Below are 24,020 nucleotides of genomic sequence, written 5' to 3' on the forward strand. Positions count from 1 at the left end.
AGTCTGCATTCTGTAGAGGCCATGTGTTAGCGCGCGGCGGAGCAGCGCGAGCAGTAGCGGGTCGCCGTCCGCGCGAGTTCGCCGTTAGGCGAGTCGAAGTACGAGCGTTCGAATCGAGGCTGGCCGAGCCGAGGCGAGTCGCGCGTGGACCAGGACCGAGCCGGAAGCTGGTCCCGGTGGTTCCTTCCGCGGTCGGTTTACCTACGTCGTCGTCGTCGTTCTTTTCCCGTATGCGCGTCCCTCGTCGGCGCGTCGCCGTCGGCCATTGTCCCTGACATGGAAGCCTACCAAAATGGCAGAGATCGTGCAGATGTTTTTGTTTCTGTATAAGTCCAAGTACCGTCGGAAACGTCGTCGCGGCAACGGCAGCGACGACGACGGGAACGCGTGGCGCGATCGCGACCGGGAACGGGATCGCGACCGGCGATGGAGATGTCGGTGCGGCCACGGCGGCGGGTACGCGACCACGACGGTGCCGTGGGCGCCGCTTTTACTGTGGGCGGCGCTCGTCTGCTGGGCGATCCATGTAAGTGCCGCCGCTTCCGCCTCCTCATCGTCGCCGACGTTGGAAGCGGGCTGCGACCCCGACACCTGCGTCAACGGCGACTGTGTCAATGGCACTTGCGCGTGCCGCGAGGGCTGGCAGGGCGCCCACTGCCAATTCTGCGGCGGAAAGGTCAGGTAAGACGTTCGCCTGTCTTCCCGAGAGATCCTCTCTCACTACTTTGCTTTCCGCTTTCCATTTCGCTTTCCATTTATTTTTTCCTTTGCATGTGCGTGTGTGTGTTTTTTAAACTCCCTTTGATTCCCCGACGCGCCTCCTTGAAGCGCAAGATGGAGCAACGCGCTCATCGCTCGCCCGCATTCCTGCGGGAGCAACGCCTCCCCAAGAGATCCCGTCGCTTTCTAGGTCGCTTCAACGCGATAGAGGGATTTATTTATCTTTCTGGCGTGGTCGGCGTAAATAAACGCCTGCATAAGTACACTCTTCTCGCAAGAGCCGAGAGGAGAGCTAAAAAATTTCTTGCTAGCCCCGTCTCCAGATGTTCTCTGTCGCTCGTCCCGTTTAACGTTTCGTCAGATTTCTATTCTATTGACCAGTCCGCGTGGCTGTTATCGCGCTTGATTTAAACCGTTACGAAGAGAAAGCAGGCGGCAAGGTGTCCGTTTAGCGTCGGAACAGGTCATCGGTGACACTGACCGAGCGTCAAAGTCCGCCGGCCTTTTCGTAGGAGGATCTGAAATTAGATTCGCGTGTCGGCCGACCGATCGATCGTCAACATTAAGCTCTCGCTGCCGACGCGCCGGAGAAAGTGCTCTCTGTCAAAGATCCCGATTATATCGCGCCGTGAAACTTCGCCCGATTCAGAGAATTCGCATGAGATTTTCTGCCTGTCCGCGAGGATTTAATCCCGGTACGGAACGTCGCGGTGACGATGATTAATAGAGCTGCGAGCGTGAGAATACATCGCGAAACATCATCTTCTGTTTCGCTTTATGTAACCATATAACGTATTATGATGTAATATTAATATCACCATATTTGCATAAAAAGTTTGACAACTAATTGAGAAACCTAAAAACTCGTGTCCCTTTTTTTGATGATTTTCTTTTAAGCTGAAAAATTTATAAAGCATAAATTTGTAACGTTGCGAGCGTCGAAATTCATTTCAAATTAAAATTTATTTCAAATTTATTAAAATTTACATTTTACAAGTAATTCAACTCGTAAAAACAAATGTACATTTATGTAATATTTGCGATGAATAGGTGGTTTTTCCGATCGTGTAGTATTAGTTAGTTATTACCGTTGCATGGAGAAAAAACAGCTTTGTTTCGAATAAAAGTTATGAATTGTAGTTAACGTAGAACATCGGACGTCCATTTATTCATCATTTATCGTTTACAGATCGATAAATAAATGTTCTATCAAGAGGATAATTTAAAATACATCGTACATTTTAAAGGATTAAAATTATACAAATGTATAATAGTAAAGGATTTATAATATAATGTTTATAATTACTTTGTAAAAAAGAAAAAATTGACTTTTCGCGCAGCACTCACAATGCGCAAACTATTTGATTAATTAACCGATAAAAGCTACGCGGTAATAATCACTTGGTGATTTTCCGTCACGCCTAGACGTCGGAATTCCGTTACACGGGCTGCAAATTATTATTTGGTGATTACGCTTAATTTGATTTCCTTTTAGTACGATGAACATGCGAGTGACGTTCGTCTCACAGCATCACGCTAATGACTTAGAAGGCATTAAGATAATTATTACGCATTACCTCCAAATGATATCTTTGAAGTAGTTCCACCGTATCTGATTTATTTCAAATTAAACAAAAAGTTATCGAGATATTACTATTTTTATTTTTATTTTTTTGTAATCCCTTGGTAAATCTGTATTCATCATATATACAAATACACATATTCTGTGATTAATAAAACAAACTTCCTATCGCTATTAAACGTAGTTAATCTTCCGCAAAACGTGTCGTACAATTTTAAAACTGTTCCACTTTACTTGTTATGATTACCGAATAATTATGTCGCGATTGGTACCGACACGATAATATCGTGAAATTATTCATTAGTAATATTGCATTAGGCCGCGAATTTAATTAGAGTCGTGTATGCTTGTGAACGAACGGTGGCCCGAATCGCTTTAATCAGTTTGCATTTAATGATTTCATACTTTTTTTTTTATTCCCCCCTCGATTCTCGCCTTATCTCGCGAAGTCACATTTTCAGTCGTGTAAAATACGGAATTTCTGCAACGTGCAGAAAATGTATAAGCTAGTTTCGAAATTTTTACTTTCCAGATGAATTCTCGTACGACGGTAAATCTTTCGGATTTCGCCGCGACACGTTGTCTTATTTTTATTTAAATTATCTGAAACAGCGTCAGTCAACGAGCACGATTTTTCGTGGTGTTCTATTCGAAATTTTAACGTATAATATTTGCGATCTGTATTATAAAATCATATTCTAATATCATTATACATATGGAAATATTTTCTATCTGGCAGTGCTTTATTATATTACAGTACATTTCTTTCGTAACAAGATTATTTGTTATTGATGTTACGTATACGATCTCTCGTCTTTTCATACTTTTATTGTGAGCCCAGAATTCCGCAGAGCTGCTCTCGCAGCTGGTTCTATCTCTCGGTTCCCAGCGTTATCCTCCGCGCATCGATTTTGTTATCGCGGAGAAGGCGTTTTGTTTCATACCACGTGTTACATTATGCATAACTCTACCTACTCACGCGCTATCTTCTCTATGGACCTTAGCTCTTGTCCGAGCACGTGCAACGGCTTACGTACAAATATAGTAGCGATGCATGTAGCGAGCTTAGACGTGCCTCGAGTGCGATTAGTATCTTGGAAAGTACTGTGTTTAGGGGACTGGTCAAAATAAAATTTGTAAATTGTACGGGACGAAAGTTGATTCCGCGGACGGATAGCAAAGCTCGTTAGTCGGGTTGAAGAAAATTCAATTTTTCCTACGAGCATCCATTTATATTAATGCCTCGCTCCGAAATTGGTACGCCGAGAGAGAAAATTGATACGTCACGTTTTGCACGTCTTGTCTTGTTATGCACGACACGCGATTCGCTATGATTCGTCATGCGGTTTAATCCTTTTCTTTAATAATGTACGACGGTTCATGGAACAATCGCTCGTTTGCATATTGAAACCCAGAGCGACGTTGGCGTTAATATTTTAACGTGTTCCGCCTTTAGTCATTTTCGATTGGCTATTTTGTTAAATTCTGTATATGAATCCTTAATAACGTGCAAATACAAAGCGAATCGTGATAAAACTGGGGGATTTTTTTTTTATTTACATGCTTTGTACATTAATTGTTCCCAATTTTCAACATTCGCCATTTTATTATAAACTTCAAATTGCCATTTTGTTAAAGGCTGCCTGTGAAATTTATTAACATATTATAATTTACATGTAAATGAGAAATTATTGTTTCCTCTGCTGATCAATTTTTAATCTTTCTTCTACACGTTAAAGCTTGAAAAAGGCAGCGAGTATTCTTCAATACTTTATTCCATTATTTAATAAAAAATTTAACACTAGATATATTTTTAAAACTTCGAATTCACACGGGATATTCGAAATTATCGTGATAGACGAAATATTTTTAGTGCGATCGTTAAAAATATTTTGATCACGAGTGTATATATGTGCGAGATAGATTTGGGTTGATGGAATATGTGAAGTTTTTGCTCGACATATACATATTACGAAAATAGAATATTTCCTTTTTCCAATTTAAATGAAAATATTCTACAAGTATTTCGATAAAATCTACGACACAAGCGCTTTATAAAAATACGAAGAGTCGCTGTATTATTTACATTTTATTATCATTATCTATGCATCTATTTTACTTTTGCTCGACGTCGTTCGACTCGCTATCGATGGACAGAATAAAGTCAATTTAAAAAACCTTGCCATTAAAATAAGGCAAATAGCTTAAATATAACGCGTGACGCAACAGATCTTTTTTCTTTTCTGTCGAAAGCTTACGCGGTAATGTCGAAACGCCAGATGCCTGGAGATAATTTATCGATCGTTACGTTTAGATGGAGGCTGATTTTTTCAGAGTTCAACGTTTTATTTATCAGTCGAATATAATTATGCGTTAGATCGATAAAAACTCCGAGCCGAAGTCGATTAAACGTGGTTAATTGCGCTTGCGGATTATTCGGGTTGCGTTGATACCGTTATAATCATAATCCGTAAAAATGTTCTACGTCTCTCGCGAGCCGGAGAGACTACAGCGAAATTGGAAAGCGTTCTAAATGTCACCTCGGCCATAAAATCTTCTTCCGTGATCCCCGATGCGAAGCCTTTTGTCTACTGATCTATCGCAGCTGATTTTCTACGTTCGTCTATAACGAGATCAATTCTCGAAATAAGCTCCGCAAATAGCGCTGAGATTTCAGAGTCTTCTCTCGGATGTTGCGAGCGAAGAAACGTATTTTTCCCAGTTGAAAAATTCTAGAAAAGATATTTAATAACATGTGCAGTAAGTTTTGTATATTTGGAATTTTTTCGTTCGTTTTTAGCGGGAGCGAAAGAAAAATTTTCCGCGCTAAGTTTTTTGTGTTTTCCGCGAGAATGGACACAAAATAGAACGGAACATTCTTTTTCTATCGGGAAACACAGGTTCATTAGTCTCGTGGTCGTGTCATGCTAAATTTAATTATCGCCTGCGAGCATTGTCATTTTCCTTTTTTTTTTCTTTTTTTTTTCCTCGCAGAATGCAGCCGATCCGCGCGGAAAAGTTACGTAGTGCATTTCAATGCATTTATTGATGTGTTGCGAAGCGTATGTCAATGCGTTTATCGACGAGTCCGTTACGTTTGTTAATACAGCCAACTGATTCGCCATTAATCCGAGTGATCCCCGTTTAAATACAAAAAGATTATTCCCTTCGGTGAAACGTAAGCGGGCGGGTGACATCGATTTTCACGTAATTAGCTGAATGCTGTTAAGACTCGAGTTCTGATAATAAATTAACATCAGCAAGATATTCATTATCGCACTTATTTATCAACGATGTTACCGATATCGTTGCTGAAATTGGAAGTCAAGCACTTCGATTGGTTTTGCAATATAATCGGCATAAATTTTAATCGCTTCTAAATCGCGTCCAAATTACGCGAATAAACAAGATTCTATAAATGGAAACGTCGAACGAAAATAAAACGCGTATAAGATTGGAATATTAATGCGGGCGAAATATGAGATTATACATGCGTGCGCTAGAAATTTTGAAAATGAGATATCGACGTGAGGAATAATTACCGTTCTAAATTTGGTTTTCAACGACGTGACCGCGATCTCGATGCTGCATATTGTTGCTCGAATTGCTGGGACCCAAATATTTCGATATCAGCCTCGCCATATACGCGACAATTAAATGAGCGCACATTCCGTTGGCGCGGAACAACTTTTATTGCTTCTCGAGTAGGGGAACACTTTTGCGTGGAATTCTCAATTTTGCAGGACGCGTTTATTTCGCTCGTGGGTGCAATACGGCATGAGCCAGCTCGCCGCGAGTGTTCGAGGCGATTCTTAAAATGAAACCCGATCTCGGGCGAGTTTGATTTCTGATGCTGCGATACGCAAAAAGGCACGTTACGCCAATCGTCACGTTCCGCTTACTCGCGGATGAGAATTGCGGAAGAATCAATGATGGATTTCGGTATCGTACGAGCTGCGGTTTTCATTTATGACGGTGAACATTTTAATCTCAAGTAGAGAAAGAGAAGAGATCTCTTTCTTGCACTCGTCCGATCGTTCAGCGAAACGAGAAAGAAATCTTTCACGTGGTTCTCGCTACTCGCGAGACGTTATCCGGCGCCTGAGTTACACGCGCCACAAAGTCAGCCGATGGTAATAAAAACCGGATCGAGAACCGGTAGAATTTCGTGATTTTTATGAACTACACGTCCCGGCGTTTGGTGCGCGTTTGTGCCACTTCGCGAATTCACAAGACTCGCCCACAGAAAACGAAAATGAGAACCGCGTGGCGGAAATGTCCTCAAAAGAATTTCGAGCCGATAACGTTTCCGTATGAAAATTTAAGTAACTTTTGCAGCGCGATGTAACTTTTTAATCTGCGATCTAAAGTGCTCTACTTAAAGTCCATTGAAAGGAAGATAAAAGTGATAAGTACTTCGTATACGCGTGAGTAAGTGATGAATGGAGTTAATTAAGCATTTGATAGAATCTTTGTAGATGCTGAGTGCGAGTCATAAATAAAATCTTATTAATTTTATTGCGATTCCGCCGTGCTCGCGAAACAAATAAAATAAAGCGCGCGCAAACAAAATTCTAATTTTACGTAAAATTTGAAATAATGTTCTTGTTTCATATGTACGAATATATCATAGATTATCTAAGCGTGGATTTATTTTTAAATACTATTTTTAAATACGTTTGTTTCCCACCGAAACGCATTTCAGATCTTAGAAAAGATTGAAAAGCATTAGGATATTTCTGAAATCAAATTCGTGGCTCACTATTTTTGTTAAGTACCAGAATAATTCGCGGGGATTCGAAATATAAAGAAATTACATTTAAAAAATATTAACGACCGGGTGATTACATTCCAATCTATCGTCTGTTGTGTGTAACTTCTAATTACTGAATCTCAATAAGAGAGATTGAAAAATTTAATATTTTCCTTTCTGTTCTTCTACCTGTGAAATCCAATAGTGAAAACGAAATTCGATCGCTTGTGAAGCCCGTCGCATGACAGAAATACGCGTGTACTCATTTTTTATTAGTTACCTTGTACTTTCCATTTTTTTTTCCTCCTTTTATTTTACACGGAGAAACTCCTCTGCGGTAATTTCTTCTTTGTTTGAGTATTTCTAATAAATCCGTGTCATTCTGACCACAGACTTCTATAATATAAAAGTCTGTGATTCTGACGCATCACGTTGCAAATGGATGCAATTTCACGGCTGCGACATCGTCGTTCTATTCTACATCGACTCCAAAGTCTCGAGTCGAAATTAAATTATGCTTTTTTTTTTTATTTTTTCTGTAAATTGCAAGGCGACATCGTTTTACAAGACGCGTCAGGTTTCTTTCTTTTCTTTTTCTTTTTATTACTGAAATAAGATAAACTTTCTTTTCTTGCCTTATGTTTTTTTTTTTTTTAAATTTCTTTTAATCTTACTTCTGCATCTTGTCTGATCGTCACACCTCCGTTAGCTGTGCTATTACGCAAGCAGAGATTCGAGAGGACTTTCACAGAGATTATTCGAAGTGTGTCTCGTGGCAACACATTATTTTAAGTCTTCGTAGCAGGTTTAGCTATATCTTATTTTAACTTTTCCATCGCGTTAAGTTAGAAGCTTACTAAATTTGATTATTAAGTTCATTTTAACTTAATACGGTAAATTAAATCTTCGGATATCGATAATTATAATTAACTACTGCCGACTAACCAACATTCACATTTCTAATTCTATTCCGCCGACTTATACGTTAAAAATACTTGAAGTTTCAACGTGATTACGAAATCGAAATGATCGCAGTGCCGAGCAACATGCTTGTGTAACTGGAAATTTATTTTAAAGTAAATTTTCTTTGTATTAAAAAGAACAGATGATGATATTCAAATATAAGGAAACGATTTTACGTTCGTCGATCGCTTCCTTTTGCGTTGCTTGTATCAAATAAAGAATGAATCAGCTGGTCATCGAACTTGACATCGAACGTGACTCATCCGTTTTATTAATCGTCAAATAAACGCGTTCATAAGAGCGGGCCCATTTCTGATTGTGATGTTTACGAGGCGCTCTTAATAAGACGTGGAATTTCATGCGCCCGTGCATCGTTTCGACGACGACGAAATCACTTGGCTAGGATTTAGAATATTTTTGTTTCAAATCCACTCGTTATTCTTATCATAGATAATTCTACCGCTGTAATTACGTGGATCTCATATCCTGCATCTTAAACGGATTAAAACACGGGAGATTATTTGTATTTCTGTTTTGTTCCCCATTTTACAATACTACCTTTACGAATTTTACAAACAGCCCGATATTAATCTTATCTCTGTCGTCTTACATACCAAAAAAAAAAAAAAAAAAAAAAAAAAAAAATGTACCTTCGACCCAATTACTTTAAGATGCGTGAAGATGGTAGAAAACGATTTGTGAAAATATTTAAACTGTGCCTGTCAATGGTCAAGCTGTTATTAATGACGATTCAACTAATCCTAATTTGGTATGTTAAGTTAGTAGTGGCGTGATCATTTCTCATGATATGTTAATTTCGTTCTGGCTTTCATTTTAATGCTCACAATGCAATAAGCGTGTTGCAATTTTAGCAATTGCGATAATGATACGCACTACGCAATCCTTAACGAAGGCGTAATCTACAATTTTATTTATGCCGCCTTTGTGTTTTTCTTTTCTTTCTTTTTTTCTTTTTTTTTTCCGGTCTCTGCGTATTCATTAAATTTTTATAATAATTTGTATTGTATCATATAATTAAGGTAAACAATAAATTATATTTATAGCTTGATAATTTAGTTTGCCATTGACAAGCAGAGCAAATACCTTGCGCAAATATCGAACGATTGTTCGCGTCGTTATAAATTACTTATTGAAGAAATATAAAGTGGAAATGAAACTGGCTGCTCGTAAAGAAACGTAAAAGTCCCCTAAGCCATGGCTTTTATATCTACCATGCCCTTCATATTTATTATTACTGCAGAAAGAGAGAGAGAGAGAGAGATTGTATATATGAACACCCTGTACATCTTTCGCTACAATCCGCAATATCCTTGTTTCTAAGCTTCCATGATAAAATCTTTATCGAGCTTTCGTGTCGCAGAAATGATAAAAGCGCGTGTCTTCGCGTTATCTTTGAATTATTTTCCAAAGTTAATGATTATTAGCAGCCTCGGCGGCGTGATATATAACAGTAATTTGTGTCGCTGTTGATTCCCGGTTTATTTATCTGCGGGAAGAGTGACTTCTGGATATTTAATCGAAAAATTGCTCTGAAGTAATTCGGTCAAAGGCGAGAGGTTCTCATCGAGAACGTGGCTAATTGTGAGAATTGCGCGAGTAAATGCCGCAGAATATAAAATACACGCGCGGTATCGTTAGCGCAGCGTTACTCGCATCGTCATTTCTTCTGTCAATCGTTCATGGGAAGCGGGCGCGTATTTACGGAAAGCTGTTCTTTTTATACAAGTATATTGTTATTCCTCCGTCGTCGCAGCGTCCTCCTCTCGTCGAACTACCGTGTGCGCGTTACTAAACCGCAGGTGTTCTTCGTCCCGCTCTCGTCGCGCTGTTAGTTACCACGCATCTCTCCATTAAATTGCATTGCGTTGTCTTTAATTACGCGCGACACATTCCGGGCGCGGTTAATCATAGCCGTTATCGTCAACTGCATCAACGTCCCTCGATCTTCGATAAAAGGCCACCGATCGCTCCCAGCGTTTGGCGTTTCGGCTAAAATTCTGATTGATCGAACATCGCGGAACCGGTCTCGTTATTTTCACGTGGCATTCTGGCATTTTCACAAGCTCGTTATAGAATCTCGTTACGTATCCCTTTTTCCTTCTTTTTTTTTTTCTTTTTTCCTATTCGCGGACTAATCGGTGATTGAAGCTGAGACGTGATTGAAGAACGATACGCGTAGGTTTTGAGACGCGTATCGCATTTTCTTAGAGCCTCTATCGGACGTTATTTTTCATTCCACCGACTTCCGGTCGTCTCGCGTCTCCCGTGATTTATGGCCTCGCAAACGTGCTCATTGGATAAAAAGAATAGGGAGTAATTAATGAAGCGCGCTAGAATTTTATTGATGATGATGTAGCAGTCTGATGTTTCTCTTCCGTGACGAGCCCGCTGCATCCGCCTGATCTGCATATCGATGTAACGTTACGCAACGATGTATGTAACCGTTCGGACTATTCGGATTGTGTTTCATTATTCGCGTTCGCAAGCACAATATCGATTGAATTAATTCTAATCTTATTACATCACGTCGTTAACGTTACAGGAGTGAGGGGAGGAGAAAAGAAAAAAGAAAGAGGAAAGTAGATTCTAATAACATATACATCTGAGGCTAGAAAAATGTGTGCACGCGCATACGTATAATATTTCTTAAAAAGATACGTGACATATCACGACTTGAACGACGCGCCGCGGTATTAAATTTTACACTCGATGTATTTTGCGAGATACGTTTCTCTCCCTCGTATCGCGCGCATTTTATAAGTTATTTACAACCCGAGTTATTTTTAACTATTAACGTAGGCCTCTTTACCAGCACGTACAATTTTACTTGGTGAAAATCTATATAATGAATGCACGCTTTACGCAATCGATCAGCGAACGATACAAGTATATGTAACAGCAATGATTATAAAGAAAGATATTTATGATAATACGACAATATATATATATATATATATATATATATATATATATATATATATATATATATTATCTATATACAAAATACGTCACGATAATATATATATAAAAAAAAGAAAAAAAATAGCCATCGTTATTTATATTTCGTGATTTTCTTTTTATTCGTCGTGCAAGCGTTCTATCTTCATCCATCTTCTTGGTACCGATAAGATGCGTTAATTTATTGCGCATTGCGTCGGCATGTTATTGAAACCAATGTCGCAAGTCCAAGTCGGTCCGTGCCATTGTCGAGCAAGTCCGTGCCTCGCCGGACGGTGAAAAATAATTACGAGCACGGTCGCTACGGCTTTGCACCAAGGATGTGATTCACGATCGTGTCCTATCCTTTTCAGATTATCGGAGAGAACGGGAACCATTCACGACGGCTTCGGTAACTACACGTCGGATGTCAGATGCTCCTGGCTGATCGAGAGCAGCCCAAACACGAAGATACGGATGCACGTGGAGCAATTCGCAACGGAATGCGGCTGGGACCATCTGTACATCTACGACGGCGATAGCGTCGAGGCGCCGTTGTTGGCTGTCTTCTCCGGCCTGATGCACAAAGATAGCTATCACATACGCCGCGTGCCGGAAGTAATAGCGCGATCCGGTAGCGCATTATTGCACTTTTATTCCGACGTCGCGTACAATATGAGCGGCTTCAATATTACGTATAAAATCAACGCTTGTGCGAGCAGGTAAGCACTAGTAGTAAGCACTGCTGCGATCACTTTTCTACCCTTTATCTTTTTTTTTCCATGCCGCGAACTGTTTGTTTTTTTTCTTTTTTTTTATATATTTTTTTATTAATTTATCTTTTCTTTTTTTAACATGTATGTATTTGTTTTAGCGAAATTTATACTTTGCTAAGACTGAATATAAATAATTCACGCGTGATATACATTTATTAAAAATGAAAAATATTGATTTGATAATCGGTAGCGTTCGATCCGAAAGCCCCAGAGTAGAATAAGAAGGTTACATGGAGAGTGGCAACCACCGATAACTCGTAATTAGGTCGCTGTCGGCTTACAAACTTTATCGAGCTTCCTCTGCGAGACGGAAATGCGCGTAACCGTATCTGCGTCACATTTGATAACGTTACCTACGATTAAAAGATGAATTTCGAGAAGAAAAAAAAAAAAGAACCCCCCCGCTGGAAAATTTATCCGAAAGAGCGAAAATTATTTTTCAAATGCACCACTTGATCACGTTTCGTTGAAACCTTACCGGTTCCGATTCTACATACTTTTAGAACGAGGGTTATTTTCTTCCATTTCGATATTTTTTTATACAAATTCTTTCGTAAGAAAATCTTTTACAAAGTTTAGGATAACCTGACTCCAGTTCCGTCGTATGATCTATCATTCGAGCTATCACGTGTCACGATATACTTTTCCGGAATCGTTTACTTTTTATATATTACACCACTTAAATATCGAGAGCGAGCATTTATTCTGATAAATTACCCAGGATGCAAATATTTATTGTACGATCGTGTGAATAGCGCACGGGAGCGCTTATATTTATTTAACGGCAGAGATGGTGGTTTGCGTCATTAAAAAACGATTCAATAATATCTTGTATGCTCACATGTGCCATTTCCTGCAGGTATTCCCATATCGACTGTTCCGGCCACGGCGTGTGCATTGAAGGCACGTGTACCTGCGACGCCACGTGGACCGGTGAGGCCTGCGACGTGCAAGTATGCCCGAACAATTGCTCGTTTCACCATCAGCAGGGCGAATGTGATCGAGAGAGTCATCACTGCCGCTGTTTTCACGGATTTAAAGGTAACTGAAGACTGTAGGAACAAGTTGTAGCTGATAATGAGAGATTATTATTTTATATCGGTGATTAGATTGATACATAAAAGATTTATGCCGTTATGCAATATAAAGATGCGATAAAATAAAAATACATTAGTAAATAGATTCGAGATAGTGTTTTCCGGATATTCAATCTACAATAATAGCGTACTGACGTAATATCAGGCAGTATCACGATAAATATCGTGATATCTGATATTCAAATAATGTTTAGTATTATCTTACATATTCGTAATTGACGTAATTATGCAGCGCAATCAACGTTCAGATAATGAGTATCGTGTGGTACGTACATGCTTCTCCGTAGTTTCCAGAATTAATTTTTGCGATTTGGAAATGTTATCGGTAACGATATTTTACAAGATATTTTTATTTCAATTTGAAATATGTAGTAATAAATGTATGTTGAAATAAAAGTAAGTAAAATAAAATAAAAGCTTATTAAAGTATAATTTTTGCAGGTGCGGATTGCAGCCAAAGAGGCGATTACGGATTCTGGGAGAGTGTCACGTACAAAGATCTACCGCCGGAAGGCTCGGCTAGTCACTGTTCCATCGTTTGGAAAGATTCGTTGTACGTGGTCGGCGGCGAGAGTTTCCATCGTGCCAAGATGATATACGTGTACGATTATAACGGCAATGTTTGGGAGACACCTCATGTTGAGGGTCGAGTGCCGTTACCGCGATATGCGCACTCGTGCGTGCTGTTCGGCGACAAGATATTCATGTACGGTGGCGTTGTGCAGAACTCCACTGTGACCAACGAGATCTGGGCATTTGATGTGTCGGCCAAAGTCTGGGAGAACGTTACTGTGCAAAATGATTGTTATAACAAAACCCATCACCCTGACAAAATTATCATAACAAGAAATACGATGTGTGGCCCATTAAAGGTGAGCATATCTATTTAATTCGAAGAAAGATTGAAAAATTATTGCTACTCGATAATCAGTCAGTACGTGACGCAATTTTTGATTGAAAATTTTGTGTAATATTCCGATTGTTTTAACGAATATTTTTACAGGTGGCAGGGCATACTGCGACCTTGGTGCAAATTCATGGCAAGGAGAAGATGATTGTGATATTTGGCTATTCGCCGCAATTTGGTTACTTAAACACCGTCCAGGAGTACTCTTTGAGTACGCGCGAGTGGCAGATTATTAAAACGAGGGGCTTCCCAGTGAAGGGCGGCTACGGACACAGTTCCGCCTACGATCCCCTTACAAGTCTCATTTATGTGTATGGTGGTTACGTGTCGGAGTCACAAAGCTCACATATTTTGACCAGTCGGCTGTACTCGTATCATCCTAGTTATCACGAGTGGCGGCTGCTTACGTCAGCGCCGTCAGCGCGTTTCTTTCATACGGCTACTTTTGTCACGAGTGGACTAATGTTGGTGTTTGGCGGTAATATGCACAACGATACACAGCAATCGCACGGCGCGCGATGCTACTCGGCCGATACGCTCGGTTACGATGTCATATGTGATACATGGCATCTATATACCATGCCTAGAGATTTGAGCGATCTTCCGCGATACGGACATAGCGCGACCGTCTTCGAGAAGTCAATGTATATCTACGGTGGGTTTGACGGTGAAATGCTCTCTGACATGCTGAGGTAACAAATATATTTTGTTAGATATATTTATTTATCCGCTTATCTGTAGATACTGATGTATTGTTAATATGCAGGTACACTCCTGGCAATTGTGAATATTTTACGAATCAGAATCTGTGCCTGAATACTCCAATAGGCATGAAATGCGTGTGGCATAAGCTAGAGAGTCGATGTCTGCAAATTACAAAAATATCACAGCACATACTCAATCATAAGGAATACGACGAAATTTATGTGAAATGTCTGGGCGCTGGGCCACCGCGTGGCATGACGTCGCATGGGGAACTCTGCAAACTCTTCACAGACTGTGTTGCGTGCGTGCAGACTTCGTACAATTGTGTGTGGTGTGGCAAAAGTTGCTTACACGAAATATGCCGCGACAATGTAAATTCGCCGAATTCGAAAGCCATCACAGAACTCGATCAGTGTAACATGAACACTGGCGTCGAATGTTTACAGCTGCACACATGTCATGCTTGCCACAGCAATCCACATTGCATTTGGTCGTGGTCTAACGGACCAGACCGATGCAAACCGCATTCAAAAACTCGAGAGGTATTTATAAATATACTTTAACATTTTATTCAAATTTATTTAGTAATAATAATTATAATTAAATGCATATTTTGAGATAAAATAAAATTAATCAATAGTTTTAAATTCTAAATTGTACTTTTAACTTCCAAAAAATTAACGATTAATCTTATTTCTAAACAGGTGAGCATATTAAACGGCACCCAAGCGCAGCGGTTGATAATAGATACGTGTCGCAGTCCGTGCGTAGAATATACATCGTGTCGTAATTGTACGGAATCTGATTGTATTTGGTGTCAAAACGAAGCCAAATGCGTAGATAAGAATGCGTACCCAGCCAGTTTTCCATACGGACAATGTCGCGAGTGGACGACGATAGATGCTCGATGCCGTGCTACTGAGACCGGCAGAGAATGGTGCAGTTTTTATTCATCATGTGCCGCTTGCCGCTCGGATCCCGGTTGTGGTTGGTGCGATGACGGATCGGGAACCGGTAAAGGTTCGTGTATGCCTGGTGGAGCTCGTGGCCCTAGTAACAAAAGTTCAAGCACGTGCTTGCTTGATTATTGGTACTTTACAAAATGTCCAAGTAAGTAAATCTTTTTAATCTTTGTTCTCGTTTTATGTTGTCATTACTAATTCGATTTCCTTAATTATCACAGCTTGTCAATGTAACGGCCACAGTAAGTGTCTTCCAAATAGTAGCGTATGCATTCAACCATGTGGAAACTTGACTTATGGACCGCACTGCGATAAGTGTATCCCTGGCTATTATGGTAGTCCACTCAATGGAGCTACATGCCAGCGTACGTAATATCTCTTTTTATGTGCTACGTTATCATCATTTACAACAATTACGAACGAGAAAAGGACATTTGAATAATACTTGTGTGCTCTTATTACAGCTTGTTCTTGCAACAATCAAGGCACTCAATGCACGAGCGAGACGGGCAAATGTTTTTGCACAACTAAAGGCATTATCGGTGATCATTGCGAGCGTTGTGACGTATCTGGTCTTTATCACGGAGATCCTACGAATAAAGGATCTTGCTTTTGTGAGTTAAATTACATATATTTTTTATCTCGAGTAACTTTGTTATAATTTAATTATTTTATTGTTTATACACGCAGATGATTTGGCTATCGATTATCAGTTTACATTTAATCTGAGCAAGAAAGAAGATCGGCATTATCGGGCAATCAACTTTAAGAATTCACCACCGAAAGCCGAAATTGATGCTGAATTCTCTATCACATGTTCCGTACTTGCTAAGATGAATGTGACTATTAAGAAAGTAAATAGTCCAGAGAGACCACTGCTACTTGGAGCGAATTGTACAACGGCCATGTACAAACACCGTTTCAGCAAAGCGGACTACAATTTTGGTAGCGAAGATAACAATACTCTCACTACGTTCTATGTATATGTCTATGATTTTCAACCACCATTATGGATCCAGATCTCGTTCTCTCAGTATTCAAAATTGAATTTGCAGCAGTTTTTTATTACATTCTGCACGTGAGTACCATAACTTGGACTTCAGAGTAATTTTTCATCCAAAATAAAGCGAATTAAAATTAAATGTATAAAAGAATCTTAAAGCATAACAGATTCATTGGCTGCACGCTTTATTTTTTCAAACTTTCCATGTTCTCTTTGCCATTTTGAACCTCAGACAGTACTTACTTGTAAACTAGAGATTACATGCCACCGCACAGGTGCTTCCTCGCTTTGCTACTAGTGGCTGCCATTCTTTGGAAGATCAAGCAAAAATACGACATGTATCGACGAAGACAAAGGCTCTTCCTAGAAATGGAACAAATGGCCAGCAGGGCGTTCAGTCAAGTTCTGGTGGAGATTGAAAGACGCGATATTGATAATTCGGATCCAGAACGTGGAGATGCAGATTTTACTAATTGTCGTAAAAAGAAGAAGGTAAACAAATTATTTCCTAGATTTTACATATTTTTAATGACACACAACTTTGCATTTAATTCTGATAAAATATATTTTACGTGCAATGTGATTTGTGTGGGGAGGAAATTTTTCTCAAAGAAGATAATTACACAATTTTTAAGATTTTAATATTTTATTTTTAATTTTGCAGTTTTTTATATTTTACAACGATAGAATCGTAATTTAAATGAGATATATGTTTCGGATATGTTTTTTTCATATAGGATGCTCCTAGTCCAATCGCACTGGAGCCTTGTTGTGGCAACAGAGCGGCAGTTCTGTCTCTGCTAGTCAGATTGCCGACTGGCGGCGAGCCTTATACGCCAGCCGGACAGAGCGCTGGTCTAGCCGTAGCATCTGCTTTGGTGACGCTAGGCAGTCCGCGCAGACCATCTCAGGAATTAACAACAAAAGAACCGAAGAAAACAAGGAAGTCTGCCAGCCAACATCCAGACTCAACATGCATTTAGCGGTAAATCGACAAGATATCGCGATAAGATGTGACTACGATAAGCCTTAGAGTTGTTTCTGTGATCTTGCCCGCGCTTGATACGACAGGACATTTATCTTTGAACTCTGACGAAGTGAAGAAGTACGAACGATCGCGCTGAGATAAAACGCGAAAATTTTACTCATTGACGCGCGACTGATCGGTGAATCGAACATTTCGGTTATCTTATCCGGATACGTGAGTCTGAGCGTGTAATATTAGATATAGATATATGCGACTTTCCTTATCGAGTAGAAGGAAACGCCTTTGGCCGAGGAGCAAATAGATTGCTCCGACCGGTTACGTCCGCTAATCATGGTAAGTAACATTTTGGTTTTAGACTTAACTGAAATATTTTCATGCACTGAAAGAAGGACGTGATTGATCATTCGGCTAACATTCGAAATGTAATCGAGTCTCTTTTAAAGATCTTGATTAACAATGTACAGTGTTGTATAGATGATAAGGTAATCGTTTTTTCTTGAAGAAATTACAATAAGATACGTTGGTCGCGTGGATAAACTGGCCTCGTGCATATTTGAAAAACTTTTATCCACTGCATCTGTTTCGAAAAATTATTTATTTATTTTAGAATATATTTAGTTATCGTAAATTTAAGAAAATTCTACATATTTTCCTTTTTTTTTTTTTTTTAATTTAGAGCTTTACAAATAAATTTAGAAATAAAATACCATTTAAATCTGAAAAAACTAAATACAGTTTTTATTAAAAATTTTTATATTTTTATTGTTTTGTCGTAACTTCTACAGTGCAATGGATAAAACTTAGTAAATGCCATAAGAGAATTAATAAAAGAATTCATTAATGTTACTGATGAAATGATTAAATTCGAAGAAGTACAATTCTTTGACGTAAGCTGTAAATAGGCTATATTTTTGTCGGATTTGAATAAAAAAAAAAATTGATCGTTAATTAATAATAAAGATAAAAACACGTACGAAGGCGAATAAAAAGCCCGTGAGTACGTTAAAAATGCACTATTCATGCATTTAATTCGTAATGTGTAAAAAATTAATATTCTAAATCAATCGAAGTGAGTAGAGATAACTAATCGCAACCAATACAGATTTGGGAAAGGTACAAACAGCAATGTATCCAACTTTGTGTACAGTTTATTAAAATATTGTGCCAAATTAACATTTTTTTCTTTAATATAAATGCAAATCATTTGATGAAAACAAACTTTGATAAACTAGAATTTATCACACGACACATACATTTTTACTTTGTTACCTCTATTCACTGTGATTGCAATTAATTTTCGTCGGATGGCCAAAAATTTGTGGAGTTCAAGATTGACACCAATAACGGCGTAATTTAATTGGACATTTTTAATAATTGATAGTTTATGCTCGAGATTTTAGTACACAAGCGAAAACGAAAAGTATTTAATATCATCCTTATAATAAGAATCTCATTCAAAATCTCTTTTTTTTTGTTTTATAGAGCAAGTAAAGGTGCCAGTTATCTCGCACGTTAATTGAATGACTGTTCTTTTTTAGCATTTAATTAATATATTAATATATTTACGAGATTCGTATGTTTTTAATTTTTTTTTAACAATTAAGAAGAATATAAGCTCCTGCTTTGTATTCTTTCATATTTATATGTTACAGTAAAATTAGTAATAAATATCGTATACTTCCATTTTTTAATAGTAAGTTTGTATCTTGTTTTAAATACAAGAAAATAACTTGCTACTTGAAAATTTTACGATTTTTTCATATATTTCATTAGCGAAAAGTAATACATAGAGAAAGTTGTAGCGCCAATTCATACGTACGTGAAACGTGTTTAATTAAAAACCGTTTTTTTTTTTTTATTAAAACAATCATAGTAATACGTAAAAACAGTCATTGCTTATATAAGATTCATATACATACATATATTGCGTATTTTTTTATATAAATAAGTTAACTTATGTTACAACAACTAATTTTCTTTCTTCATTGTGATGTAACATATGCTTATGCGCGTGTATGTGTATGTATATAATTGGTGCAAATTTGAGCAAGCAAATTATGAATGGTTCATTATTACTTGAATTAGCGCAAACACAATGCATTTTTTAAATGACATTTAATACTCATAACGTTTTGTGTTTATATCATTTAAAATATTAATTTATATAAAGATGATGGTGAAAAGAGACATATATACATATATTATAAACCAGAATCGCTCTCTTTTAAGCGATAAATGCGCATTCTATCTCAAATATATTTTTCGTACCAAAGAAAACTCTATAGATATGAATAAAATCGTTATTGCGCACGTAGAAAACTAGACAGCACTCAAACATAATCAATTATTATGTAATAATTAGAAATAAATTTGTAATTATTGGCCGCGTTTTTAAGAAATAATATTTTGTTAACGGCAATATAGTTCTAATTATTATTTATTGTCGAATTTACTTTTTGATACAAGGAGCTTTTGTACTCGAATAACATAAGCAATCTCAGTTTAAGAAGTGGTTATAATTTTTTTCTTATGAGCGCCAAAAAGATAAACCTATATTTTTTTAAAATATATTTTATTGGATATATTATATGACAAAATACTTTTTATCGTATATATAATTTATATAAATTAATAATGAATATTTTTGATTCTTTCGTTGGCATATACAATTATTTATTAATTTTTTTTACATATTCGATAATTAACAAAATTCTTATAAATTTATAAACATTACGTTAAGAACACTGGTTTTACTTTTTTTACGGTAATAATTTCGACAACGAAAGGATCGGAATTAAAACGCAAAAAGTCAAAGATATTTTTTGTCTAAAATAAATTTTTGTATGTAAAATAGAGATACTTTGTCATTAGGAATATCGTTTAAATTTGCAATATTACTTTCGTGTAAATATTCGTTCGACCTATTTTCTATGTTGACTTAAAATTATTAGGACGACAGTCCACCGGCGCTCATACATCGATATGTTTTTCTAGTTTTCTTAATTTTTAGATAGTACTTGAGAAATTTACCATCGAGGGAGAGAGTGACTCTCAGCAAATATAAATTTTGAATTAACTTTATCGAGGCTCTTTCAAAAAATAAAACTTTTAAATGAATGATCGTTGAAAGTAGTTTTTTTTTCTTTGTTTAAATTATATACTAGCTGGATATTATGATTGTTAAGAATCGCTCCCAGAGGCTAATACTCTCAAGGGTTAAGTTCCAGCTTCGATTTTCTGTTTATTGAGTTTGCTGTGCACTGTAACACTGCCAATACAATATCCTCCATTTCATTGATCTTTTACGATATGCTTCGTCTTCGATCCCGAGACGACGGCCGGTCTCCTATGCCGATCGATCTCTATGACTGATAACACATGCAAATCATCGATTTTCCATAATCTTATCTTATGTTTCTTTTTATCAACGAAGCTCATGCACCATTGTTGTTCGCGTTCACGATGGGACTAGCGTTGTTTATCGCTCTTAAATGGCTACTGCGAAAAGACGTAATTAATACATAAAAATAGAATAGTATAATATGCTACGCATATATACTCTTTTCATCTTTATTTATCTGATATGTTTAGGAAAACGATTATAGCACGAAATAGGAAACCTGTTTTATTAATTTTTCGTACGAAAGTTTCCAATTTCACTAAGAATTTGTCATATATGTATCGGCACGTATAATCAAATGAATATATGTATTAACATTATATGTACTATAATGTTACATATTTTATATTTTATATATATGTATAATATATGTATATGTATACATAAATAGGAATAATGTTTTGGTTGAATAAGTAATTGAAGGCGTACTGTGCAAATTCTAACACATTTTTATTTTATTTTTTTTTTTAGTAGATTATATTTGAAAATAATAGAATAAAATAATTAACTATATGATAGAGTTACATTAGAACTTAATTGATAAAAAGTTATTAGAAGGAAATTTATAAACGTACGAACCGACCGGATTGATCAGTCCAATATTGTATTGTCTCTGAATTCTCGGTACGACGTCACATATGAGCGAATGAACATCGCAAGAACTCCCATCGCGATCCATAGAATCCCTTCGATTTTCTCCTTTCGAAAGAGGAAAAAGAAAAGGGTAATCCGAGAGATATCTTCCTCGCAAAGAACCCGAAATGCGTTTATGATCTTATCGACGTAGACGTGGTCTCCAAATTTTTTTAATCGCAAAATATATCTTAAAGTTGGAGGGCATACTACGAATGTAAAATATATCCATTTCCGTGGATACTCGAGTCACCGATCTTAGCCGTTAAGAATTCTTAAGCACTGCTATGTGAAACTTGGACGAAGAGCGACGATGCTTAATTACGAATGCACCGGCTTGAAGATATCGCGATGCATCAGAACGCGACTAAAGTTCGAATTTACAGGATTAGAGAGAAACTGTTCTCGCATATATACCTACGCGTATACATACACAGGCACCCATAACCGGGAACACAGGCGAACGTATAATAAGAATACTTAATAATCTAATTAATTATACGTACGATTGTGCATATTATACATAGCTTGCAATTTTTCTAGTACACAGTCGGAGATATTTATTTTTATTCGAGCATAAGCATAAGGCACACAAACTATTTGATAAAAAATCTGTAAGTTGACGAAACGTTTTAAATCCTTTAATTCGAGTCTCGCAAAACATCTCTGAGAAGCGCGTAATGGATTGCGATGACGAAACAAATGCGTTTATACATATAATGCGTATGTGTACGGTGCAAAGTCGGAGAATATTTATTTCTACACACGATGTTATCGTCGCTTATTACTTGGAACTTTACATTGATTTCGTCGTTAAAATGAACCAGATATATTATGTGTCGAAGTAATTTTGAATTGAAACTTGTCGTATCTGTTACATTTTTTAAAATCTCCATTAATATCTTGTGGTAAAATAGCGTTTCTTGCTAAAAGAAAAAGAAAAAGGAATAAATGTCCGAAGCTTTTGTAACTCCCATGTGATAATTTGACAATTTTTGTGCTCTAAAGCCGCTCGAGCTTAATAATGATCATTTCATCCTACTCGTAAGTTTATTACTTGTATATATAACGTCATACGCAGGGACATAATTTTATTTCAACTGATAAGAAAAAAAGGCAACGAAGAAGAAAGGCTTCCGAACGATTGTAACTCAAAGATGTTATGTCGTTTAGTTTCTAAACGCGCGCAAAAAGTTAAAGACAGTTTTTGATTAGTTTTTTTTTTTTTTTTTTTTCTTAATTGAGGTATTTTACATTTTAACTAAATTATTTTCAGAGGTGGAAATAACTTCCGTTCGTCTCACCATATTTTACCTATTTAACTTACTTTCTTTAACGTCAGATATTTTTAATCTCGAGAATTAAACTTCCTCGGCCAAGCTTAGAGTGTCGTGTATACAGATTGTTTGGATTATTTTCTGATTTTATTTGTATAAATCATATCTCTCTTTTTGTAAAAAATAATCCTTAGAAAGAGGATTTAATTCTCTTTTCTTTACTTTTTGAAAATTGGAACATGTATACCGAGGGATAAAAAACTATTGAAATTTTTCAATCGAGAGAAATGATTGTTAACGGGGGAAAAAAAGGCTTCTTTTTATTTCAAATTCAATGACTGAAAAAGTTGATTAAATTGCATGATTTTATCGTCGACGAATCCGGAGATTTCGTGCGATTTAGGTCACGCATATCTGTTACGTATATTAATTGTTTCTTTTTGTTGATTTTAATTCCATTAAGACAACTATAATTAAGCTTCAAGAGTTCTGCGAATTAAGATCATTTGCATACGTTTAGGAAGAAATATATTTTAAAAAATGTGCTATTTATACGTGCAGCGGAAGGCCAAAAATCTGTATCGTTGGAAGTTAAATCCAGAAAGTGATGACGAGAACAAGAAACGTCGCGGATATATTTTTAGATTGTCGCACAAATGCATCGAATAACAAGAAAAGAGTGTGAATGGTTGCAGTTCTGTGCACGCGCATACCTTATCATCCAATCACATATTCAGCTTTATCTAGTCTACAAAAAAAATCAGCATAACTGCGCGCGAACGGATGGTTCGTAACGTCGACGAGTCTTTATTTTTCGCGGAATGCGACTCGCATACGTTTCGACAATAGATCGGAAATTTATCACTCTCGAAGAATGATCTAATAACTTCTTTAAAGCTCTTTAAAAAGTAAAACACAAGCTTTTTTATCATTCTTCTTTCTAAATAATCAGACTAATTAAATTAACATTTTACAAGTGACGAGGGATATAGATTTTGTAATTCGAGAGCGCAGCATTTCTACGGAATTTTTAATAATTTTATGTATTTTTTAATAATTAATTATTCGTCTATTACGTCATATTTTTTTTTTTTACACGATGTCACGATCGGGTATATTAAATCAAGAATTTTACTTTTAAGCAGAATTTTAATTTATCGTACCATCAATTCGCTCGTGATAGATAATGATGCTTGGAAATCGATCGCGAGATGAAAGTAGACGTGTCGCGTATTAAGGAGAAAGGTCGCGTTGGTCGGAAAAATGCAGAGGATTAATTTGGATTGCGAGAAAAAG

General features: G+C 37.1%; 1 protein-coding gene across 1 annotated transcript; it reads left to right on the forward strand.

Moving 5' to 3' along the window:
- The first annotated feature begins 165 nt into the window (after positions 1-165).
- Positions 166-22,246, forward strand: Dsd (attractin-like protein dsd). The gene is made up of 12 exons (XM_070674064.1): positions 166-681; positions 11,351-11,698; positions 12,612-12,793; positions 13,291-13,721; positions 13,853-14,448; positions 14,523-15,003; positions 15,166-15,571; positions 15,645-15,788; positions 15,888-16,037; positions 16,114-16,501; positions 16,702-16,918; positions 17,164-22,246. The coding sequence occupies exons 1-12, from the start codon at positions 293-295 to the stop codon at positions 17,407-17,409; spliced, it is 3,978 nt and encodes a 1,325-aa protein (XP_070530165.1). The 5' UTR covers positions 166-292; the 3' UTR covers positions 17,410-22,246.
- The last annotated feature ends 1,774 nt before the right edge of the window (positions 22,247-24,020 follow it).

Source organism: Cardiocondyla obscurior, linkage group LG02, assembly GCF_019399895.1.
Source record: "Cardiocondyla obscurior isolate alpha-2009 linkage group LG02, Cobs3.1, whole genome shotgun sequence".
Classification (NCBI taxonomy): domain Eukaryota; kingdom Metazoa; phylum Arthropoda; class Insecta; order Hymenoptera; family Formicidae; genus Cardiocondyla; species Cardiocondyla obscurior.